Source organism: Microcaecilia unicolor, chromosome 6 (assembly GCF_901765095.1).
Source record: "Microcaecilia unicolor chromosome 6, aMicUni1.1, whole genome shotgun sequence".
Taxonomy (NCBI): Eukaryota; Metazoa; Chordata; class Amphibia; order Gymnophiona; family Siphonopidae; genus Microcaecilia; species Microcaecilia unicolor.
Genome location: NC_044036.1, coordinates 6,875,184 through 6,885,493, shown reverse-complemented (window position 1 = coordinate 6,885,493; position 10,310 = coordinate 6,875,184). Strand labels below are relative to the sequence as shown.

Here is a 10,310-nt window from a genome sequence, read left to right as displayed (position 1 = left end):
TTCCACCAGTTCTACCAACTGCTCAGGTTTCTGGTCGTAGGACGGCCCATGCAATTTCCAGTTATACAAGTCGGCACTTGAGAAAGGAACGTGGCTATAAACTGTTGATTCAATGGGCTGGCCCCCTTCTTCTGCCGGGTTAGGGGTAAAGGTGGTAGATAGTCGAACTGGGAATAAGTTGGTGGCCCCCCCTTTTCGGCTAGAAGGGAGGGCCTTGTGCGGACTCGATTGGGGGAACCGAGTAATGTTCTTCACAACCCATTTACTCTTCCGTGTGGTTGCGGGACCAGGTGACTCGGGTGAGGCTTGACGGGAAGTCTCTCCGGCATCCGACTCTGACCCGGAGGCCTCGGCGTCATCCGGGCCCTCTGCTAGGCCCGTGAAGTCGGGGTATATAGGGGCATATGGCGGTGGCGCAAAGTCGTCTTCGTACGCTTCCGCCGTAGCAAGTATCGGGGCCTTTGAAGGCTTCTTTTCGGGCAAACCCTGAACTTTCCCTCGGGTTTCCTTTGGGGGTTTCATTCTAGAAAGTGTGTTGGTAGTACTGGGCGTAGTTCCTGTCTTAACAATGGTAGCAGGGGGCGTGGTCTCAGTGGCTTCAACGCTAGGGGCGGTCGGCCGTATGGGGGCGGTCCCTGCGGCCTTCTGAACGGCAGCGGTTGCCGAGCTTTGGAGAGCGAAGGCATGGGTCGGCAGGGCTTTAAGTTTAGTTTTCCGGCCTTTTCTCTGCTTTACCACCATGAGGGCGGCCTTCTCTACCTTCCGTTGGGCCCAAGCCGGCGGATCCCGGACTACATCCAACCACGCTTCTATGTATGGAATATCCTCGGGACAGCCTGGGTTCCCCTCAATTATGACGATATTCATGACCGCCGCCACTTTTTCATACTCGAATGACCCTCCCGGGGGCCATTCAGCAATTCCTAGCCCTGGCCACATAAATTGACATCTCTGTATCATCCCGGCCCTGCTACATTTATCTTGGTCGAACACTTCGCTAAAGTGTTCCGTCATTAAATCTAACGGTGTAGACCCACCCCCGCCCATCCTAACCTGAGTGCCAAAGGACAGGTGACGGACAAAGGGGGAAAGGGGCGGTGGAGGAGTAAGGGGTCTCGTTCCACCAGACACAAAAGGGTCAACACTCGGCCTGACCAGGACGCGGTCGCCCAGCCTGGAACTGCAAGCCCACTCACACACTTTCATACGCCACAAGAAACCCTCCCATTCGCCGCTCGGTTTCGTCGTCGGAGCCTAGTGAGTTTCGGGACCTAGTCTTATACCAATAGTCCGTATTAGTCACTGGCTAAAAGAGGGTGATCACGCCTCTTCTTCGGTCCTTACTGGGCCGGTCACTACGTAGAGTATACTCGCCTGTCCGCCGGGGTCGCAGGCCGCGCCGTCGTACGCTTCTCTCTGAAATGGAAAAGGTGCCTTGCCAGAACCACACAGCCCCCCTTGCAGTCAGGCAGAGTTGATCGGCCCTCCTCCGGGAGATGGACGCTGAAATCAGCGGTGGCCACTCACCACCTTCTCGGGAGGGGAACGATGACCCGACCCGACCGCAATGGGGGAGGGGAAGAATATAATCCGATTTCCCTTTTGTAAAAGTACTCCTGGCTGGCTCGCCAATGTAACAGGCTAGTAAATCAGAAGACAAAAGGTCAAATTTGGTTCCAAACAAGGCAACTTTATTGCTAGCAATGAACAGCACTGAGTAATCTCAGGACACTGTGTGTCACAAATCATCTGACACTTACATTTATACTTCCCTACTGGGCCTGCGCATTAGGCCCCTTACACGTCATAGCTGGCATGCGCAGTAAACAATTGTAGTTCTTACAGTACATAATTGTAGTTCCCAGTACGTACACACGTCATAACACTGAAATGATACTGGCAAGAGAAACGAAACTTAGCAGCTTATTCTTCACACACACAATGCTCCTTTCTAGCACAGGAGATAAGGTTCGTTTGGTTCAGAGATGCAGGGCGGGGTGTCAGCACCCTCCAAGGTCATCTATTCAGATGGCATCGCTACATGCAAGCTGATCTTGTGTAGGCCTTGCTACTACAGTTACAAGCTATATGTCTAATAGCCCTGCATTCTGTCTTACATTAGTAAACAGCAAAACTGGATAAGGCACAAATGTCCAGTGCATTAATAAAGTGTGGCTAAAAAGCCAAAAGCAGAGGTAGAATGCATAAGTATAAGTCCATCAGTAGGCACAAAACATGAGGTTGTCCTGTTGTTCAGTAGTATTCGGGTAGTATTCGGCGTTCCACTCCCACAGTAGTAGAATATAAGTGCTAGGGTGTCCCTATAACCAGTTCCTCCAAATGACAAACTGATTACGATTTATAACAAATGACTACTCTATCTATGACAAGTTAATCCGTTATTATGCTTCCCCTGTGCACATCCATATGCTGCACAAGCCGGCATGTTGAAAAATATAAGTCATGAAATAAAAATGCCACCAACAATAAAGAAGGACAACGTGGAAGCAGCAGCTCATAGGTTTGCTTGCTTTGTTATGAGTGTACTTGAATGACGGTTGCGCGGGGAAGGGGGAAATATAGAGGGTGTTTTACTAAACTCTCCTGTTTCTTTGATTTCTCTGTAACACCAATTGTATTCTGTACCCTGGTATGGCGATGCTTTGTAAGCCACATTGAGCCTGCAAATAGGTGGGAAAATGTGGGATAGAAGTGCCATAAATAATAATAATAAAGATTAGTTTGAGTTATCTACAGCAGGGCCCCATAGGAATAAAATGGGCCCTGCTGCCATAGTCTTAACCTTAGTGGCTTCAACGTTTTGACGTCATGTCACCTGCTGTTCGCAATCAACCCTCCTTGTGCCGTCTCCTTTCTCAATCTAACTTTGCTAGTTGGAACGCTCCTTTCACGCACGCCCCTCCTGAAACACGCACGCCCCCAGCGGCTTCCCTCCAATCACCTGTTCCTCTTGAGGTCTAGCCGCTCCCTACAGGCGGGCGCGTCCTCAACTCTATCTTCCAATCAGAGGAAACTTCCCGTGGGTGTGGCCTCAGCTCGCACATGGATTGGCTCATTCTTTAGCTTTGCCGGCGGCCGCAAAGGATCACTGGGAGGCGCAGCGTGTTGTGCGGTGAGTTGAGCTGGGTGGGTAGTAGCACGTGTAGAGCAGAATCTCTTTCCTTTACCAATCCAGAAGTAGGACAGGGCGTTATGGATTTGGGAAGTAATGACCGACCCAAGAGACCAAGGGCCACTGAGCTAACCAGGACTCACTGACGCAAACCACTCCGACCGGCAGCGGGGGAGTCCACGGATCATGAACCTACTTAGCACATCAGGGATGGACAGAGATCAGGGAGGGACCGAGGGCCAAACACCAGAAAATCAATGCCTAAGGTTTCAGTTATTGGGACCAAACAAAATAAAACATGGAAAAGAAAATAAGAAGATACCTTTTTTATTGGACATAACTTAATACATTTCTTGATTAGCTTTTGGAAATAAGCAAATGTGCTAGCTGACAGTGTATATAAGTGAAAACATTCAAGCATTACTATGACAGTAAAATAGATACCATTGGAGATTCTACATGGAATGTTGCTACCATTGGAGATTCTACATGGAATGTTGCTATTCCACTTGCAACATTCCATGTAGAAGGCTGCGCAGGCTTCTGTTTCTGTGAGTCTGACGTCCTGCACATACGTGCAGGACGTCAGACTCACAGAAGCAGAAGCCTGCGCGGCCACATTGGTGATCTACAAGGGCCGACTTCTACATGGAATGTTGCTAGTGGAATAGCAACATTCCATGTAGAATCTATAGAAATCAAACAAAATAAAACATGGAAAAGAAAATAAGATGATACCTTTTTTATTGGACATAACTTAATACATTTCTTGATTAGCTTTCGAAGGTTGCCCTTCTTCCTCAGAGCCGATCAAGAATTGTATTAAGTTATGTCCAATAAAAAAGGTATCATCTTATTTTCTTTTCCATGTTTTATTTTGTTTGATTTCTATAGATTCTACATGGAATGTTGCTATTCCACTAGCAACATTCCATGTAGAAGTCAGCCCTTGTAGATCACCAATGTGGCCGCGCAGGCTTCTGCTTCTGTGAGTCTGACGTGCAGGACGTCAGACTCACAGAAACAGAAGCCTGCGCAGCCTTCTATATGGAATGTTGCTAGTGGAATAGCAACATTCCATGTAGAATCTCCAATAGTAGCAACATTCCATGTAGAATCTCCAATAGTATCTATTTTACTGTCATAGTAATGCTTGAATGTTTTCACTTATATACACTGTCAGCTAGCACATTTGCTTATTTCCGATCTGAGGAAGAAGGGCAACCTTCGAAAGCTAATCAAGAAATGTATTAAGTTATGTCCAATAAAAAAGGTATCATCTTATTTTCTTTTCCATGTTTTATTTTGTTTGATTTCTATTGATAACCTTAAGAGTGGACTACCACGGCTACCACACTCCTCTAGTTATTGGGACAAAATAGGGAGATCCCACGAAACAGAAGAAAAAGTGGGAAATGGACCAATAACTCCAGACACTGGGACAACAGAGTCCAACAGGAAAACTTTATGTACTAGTGAAAAAAGGCCCGTTTCTTTAAGAAATCAAACGGGCGTGACCTTCTGCCATTAATGTTTTTAATGGAAGTGTTAGGACCAATGTCTTGTGATGGAAATGAAGATTTTTCAAGAGTGTATTATGAGTAATATGCAGAATGAGATGTGTATTGTTTTGTTTCTGTGTGGTTGTTAGTGAGTATGTGTGAGAGATAGACATTGAGAGTGTAAGAGAGAGAGACACAGAGTGTGTGTATGAGTGAGAGAGACAGAGATTCAATGTTCGTCTCCCCTTCCTTCCCCTCCACCAAGCTCTGTACCTGGGACTTGAGAGACAGTGACAGAGAGACTGAGTATGTCAGAGACAGTGTGTGTGAGAGCGAGTATAAGAGACAGTGTGTGTGATGTTAATTTCCATGTCCCCTTCCAGTTGCAGGTCTGCCCCTCCTCTCCTCCGAGTTGAAGACCGCCGCGCATTACTCCCCTCTCTCTCTCTCCCCCCTCGCCTTCCTAAGTGCTGGTCACAATTTAATAATTCTTACATCGTGGTCTGGCATCTGCAGTAAATGCGAGCAGGCACGGCACTTCAACTTGCGTTCCTTTCTGTCTCAGCTGTGCCTCTGGTCCCGCCCTCATTTCCTGTTTCCGGAAGGGGTCTTCAACTCGGGGGAGGCGGGCGGTCCTGCAACTGGAAGGGGAGGGTTGTGGTTTGTTGCGCTGTGTGCGGGCTGCTGGTTTGATACTTGCGTTGACGTAATCCAAGGCTTCAGACCGAGGCACAGCCAATCAGAATGCAGGAGTAGCCTAGTGGTTAGTGCAGTGGACTTTGATCCTGGGGAACTGAGTTCAATTCCCACTGCAGCTCCTTGTGACTCTGGGCAAGTCACTTAACCCTCCATTGCCCCAGGTACAAAATAAGTACCTGAATATATGTAAACCGCTTTGAATGTAGTTGCAAAAACCTCAGAAAGGCGGTATATCAAGTCCTATTTCCCTTTACCCCTTTCCCTTATGACATCACAATATCAGAAGTGAGCCAAGTATCGGGCAATCAAGCCATTGTGACATCACTAATGAGGTTGGCTCTTATTGGTGGAATGAGTGGAGGCGTAGCCTAGTGGTTAGTGCAGTGGACTTTGATCCTGGGGAACTGTATTGGGCAATCAAGCCATTGTGACATCACTGATGAGGTTGGCTCTTATTGGTGGAATGAGTGGAGGAGTAGCCTAGTAGTGCAGTGGACTTTGATCCTGGGGAACTGAGTTCAATTCCCACTGCAGCTCCCTGTGACTCTGAGCAAGTCACTTAACCCTCCATTGCCCCTGGTACAAAATAAGTACCTGAATATATGTAAACCGCTTTGAATGTAGTTGCAAAAACCTCAGAAAGGCGGTATATCAGGTCCCATTTCCCTTTCTCCTTTCATGGAACGTTCATGGTGCAAATTATTATGTAGGATTAGTTATGTTTATATACAATTTTATATATTTTTTTAGACTCCTGAGGCAGGCCTGTGGCCGAAACACAGATCTGTGTCGAGTCCATAATAAAGTTTTCCTGTTCGACTCAGTTGGCCCAGTCTCTGGAGTTATTGGTCCATTTCCCATGTTTTCTTCTGTTGTAAGGTTTCAGTTAACCCCTGTGTTATCTCACTGTTCCTGTGCACGAGTGACTTAGAAGCCCAGCTTCTCCAAAGTGAAAGCATGCAACACACTAATGTTGATCTTCAACACCCGTTCTCTTTGTTTCAGAACTTGCTGTTGTTGAACCCCTCCCTGGAAGATTATGGCCACTCCTTTCTTAACTTTGAACCACATTGCATTTCACGTCACCAATGGGGCAGCACTGCTCCAGGAACTGGTCAACAAATTCCAGTTCCATCTGTTTGCCATGAGGGTCACAGAAACGACTCGACAGTTTGCAGTGAAGAAAGGCTCTGCGGTTTTCTTAGTCAACGAGAGACCCAAGTTAGGTGTTGCTACAGCACAGCAAAAGGCACGGCAGGAGGGCAGACTGGGCTTGATCCAAGAATGTACTGATCTGTCTTGTATTCCTTTCAACCATGCACTGCCCATAGTTTGCCCAGGGCTTGATCTCCTGTATGATGTATGCACATCTTGCTCTGTAGACACAGCTTCAAATGTGAGCTTTGAGGTGGAGGATGTGGGCAGTCTTTACAGACGACTCTATGCCTGTGGCTGTCAGATCCTCATTCCGCCCACTGAAGTTAAAGATGATTCAGGATGTGTAATTTACTGTGTAATTAAATCCATAGTGGGGAACATCTACCACACGTTCATTGATCGATCTCGCTACACAGGTGAGTTCTTGCCAGGATTTCAAGTCATAGACTCTCCTGCCATGGCATCAGGACTTGCAGAGATAACGCACTTTGATCATGTGACCTACGCCTGCCCCCAGGGGAGTAGCTCTCAGGTCTTAAAATGGTACGAGAAGTGCTTTGGCTTCCAAAGGTTCCAGCTTCATGAGGAGGAGAATGCAGAAGATGGTTACATTATCAGTGGTGATGGTGTGGGACTTCGCCTCACTGCTATGCAGTACTGGACATGTAGCAAAGTGGCTTTATCTTTGCCACTGCCCAGGAAACAGTCGGACTGCAGGTTTGTCTTGGCTGAGTCCTTGCCAGGGCAGGGGAGGAATCAGGTGGACACATTCCTGGAACAGCATGGTGGGGCAGGGATCCAGCATGTGGCACTGTACACACCAGACATCATTGCTACTGTCAGAACCTTCTGTTGCACCGGCGTCCAGTTTGTAACTCCGCCACCAGCTTATTACACAGAAACTGGGAAGGAGGAGGAGATTAGGGCTGCAGGACAAGATCCCCAGCTACTTTCACAACTTGGGGTCCTGCTAGACACTGATGTGTCTATGAAGGGCGAAGGCAGAGGTTGCCAAGGCATGGTGGAGAGGAGACATCTGATGCAAATCTTTACAAAGCCCATCTTCTCAGAAGAGACCTTCTTTCTGGAACTCATTCAGCGGCAGGGAGCTTCAGGCTTTGGCGAGGGAAATATCCGGGCATTATGGCAGGCTGTGCAAGCATTTATAGACCAGAAAGAACGGGAACAGAGTAACTAAGTTTCCAGAGGGGATCACAAGCTAAAGGATCAGAGAAAGTGTCACTTTAATAGGCTACTGTGAAAACATGTCGTGCTCTTTGGAATATATGAATTTGTTAGCTTCTTTTACAACAAAAATATTCAGCCAATGCCTTAGATTTGATTTTGAGGTGGTGCTTTCAATTTGTTCTGAAAGCTGGCTTTGATGATCTAGACGATAGTTTGTTTATTCTAGTACCAAGTCTTCTGCAAGAGGGGAATTGTATCATTTTGATAAAAATGCTGAATAAAACTTTATTAACTAAAACTGAAGAATTTTAATAGTGACGGCAACTTTTCTTTCTTCACAAGAGAAACACACCGCTGCAGAAGTGCAGGGCACAGGCTGCAGCATGCCGGCTGGGTAGCCTGCATCAAATGAATAGCATACTGTTATATTTGCTGGGGTAATTTTATGAATCACTTCAGCATGGAGGATGTTTTACATTCCAAAAATGTCTCTGCTATCTATCTATTTATTTATTGCATTTGTATCCCACATTTTCCCACCTTTTTGCGGGTTCAGTGTGGCTTACAATACGTTATGAAAGATGGAAATACAGTTTGTTACAACTCAGTTATGGATTACATTGTGAGGAGTTATGCGAGACAAAGTCAAGTATCATTAAGGAATATAACAATGGAAAAGATCATTGAAACATTGGAAAGGAAACAACGGGAAACTAAAAGGGGCAATATATAATGACAGGAAAGCATTTGGTATACATTTTCTGTGAGTAAAGGTATGAGTGTGGTGAGATTACGGGGGATGAGAAGGTGAGATTAGGGGGGATGAGAATTCAGAGTGGCTGTAATGATGCATTATTGAACAGTGAGTGTGGGCTTTATGTGTTTTGGTTCTTTCCGTAAATTTTCTCAAAAAGATGGGTCTTCAGTAGTTTGCGGAAAGTGGTTTGCTCGTAGATCGTTTTCAGGTTGCGCGGCAGTGAATTCCAGAACTGCATGCTCATGTAAGAAAAGGTTGACGCGTGCAGCGCCTTGTATTTCAAGCCCTTGCAATTAGGGAAGTGGAGGTTGAGGAAAGTTCGGGATGATCTTTTAGCGTTTCTGGGTGGTAAGTCTATTAAATCAGACATGTAGGCTGGGGCTTCACCGTGAATGATTTTGTGGACTAATGTGCATACTTTAAAAGTAATGCGTTCCTTGAGTGGGAGCCAGTGTAGCTTCTCTCGTAAGGGTTTTGCACTTTCATATTTTGGTTTTCCGAAGATGAGTCTGGCTGCTGTATTCTGGGCTGTTTGGAGTTTTCTCAGTATTTGCTCTTTGCAACCTGCGTATAGTGAGTTGCAGTAATCCAGATGGCTTAGAACGAGGGATTGCACTAGGCTGCGAAAGACGGATCTTGGGAAGAATGGTCTTATTCTTTTCAGTTTCCACATGCAGTAGAACATCTTTTTGGTTGTGTTGTTTGCATGAGTTTCGAGTGTTAGGTGGCGGTCGATAGTGACTCCAAGGATTTTTAACGTTTCTGTGATTGGAAGGTTTAGTTTTGGTGTGTTTAGAACGGTGAATTCATTCGTGTTGTACTGGGAAGTGAGTATCAGGCATTGAGTTTTTTCTGCATTTAGTTTCAAGCGAAATGCATCTGCCCATGTGTTCATGATGTGTAGACTTTGATTGATTTTGTTGTGGATTTCTTTGATGTCTTGTTTGAAAGGGATGTATATTGTTACATCATCGGCGTATATATATGGGTTGAGGTTGTGGTTTGATAGGAGTTTCGCCAAGGGGATCATCATTAGGTTGAAAATGGTTGGTGAGAGGGGTGATCCTTGTGGTACTCCACATTCAGGTGTCCATGCAGCAGATGTGGTTGAATTTGATGTGACTTGATATGAGCGCAGGGTTAGGAACCCCTTGAACCAGTTTAGGACATTTCCTCCAATGCCAAAATATTCAAGTATGTGTAATAGGATTTCGTGGTCGACCATGTCGAAGGCACTTGACATGTCAAATTGTAGGAGGAGTATGTTGTTGCCGGTTGCAATCATTTGTTTAAATTTAGTCATAAGGGTAATTAATACTGTTTCTGTGCTGTGATTCGACCAGAATCCTGATTGGGCATTGTGCAGTATTGAGTGTTTGTTTAGATAATTTGTGAGTTGTTTAGTTACCATTCCTTCAGTTATTAGTGGTATGGATGCTACTGTCTGTAATTGGTTATTTCACTTGCGCTTTTCTTTGGGTATTGGGGTGAGTAAAAATTTTCCTTTTTCTTTAGGGAAAAGTCCGTTTTGTAGCATGAAGTTTACGTGGTTCGTTAGGTCTGTTATGAATTGTTGAGGAGCTGATTTCATGAGGTTATTTGGGCATACATCTAGTTTGCAGTGAGATTTGCAGTTATCTTTTAAGTGTTTCCGAGATGAGGTCTTCTGATAGTAGTTCGAATCCGGTCCAGGTTCTGTCTGCTGGGTATGTTCCGGCTTCTGGGTCTAGACAGTCTAGAAGTGTGGTGTATTCAATGGGGCTGGCGGGTATTTTAAGTCTTAATTGTACGATTTTCTCTTTGAAGTATTTCGCAAGGTTGTCAACATCTGGTATGTCTTTGCTCTTGTTTGTAACTGGTGTGGTGTCTAACA

The 10,310-nt window shown here is 45.7% G+C and overlaps 1 protein-coding gene across 1 annotated transcript; it reads left to right on the top strand.

Moving 5' to 3' along the window:
* The first annotated feature begins 3,097 nt into the window (after positions 1-3,097).
* HPDL (4-hydroxyphenylpyruvate dioxygenase like) lies at positions 3,098-7,750 on the top strand. Its single transcript, XM_030207324.1, has 2 exons — positions 3,098-3,133; positions 6,340-7,750. The coding sequence occupies exon 2, from the start codon at positions 6,374-6,376 to the stop codon at positions 7,688-7,690; it is 1,317 nt and encodes a 438-aa protein (XP_030063184.1). The 5' UTR covers positions 3,098-3,133; positions 6,340-6,373; the 3' UTR covers positions 7,691-7,750.
* The last annotated feature ends 2,560 nt before the right edge of the window (positions 7,751-10,310 follow it).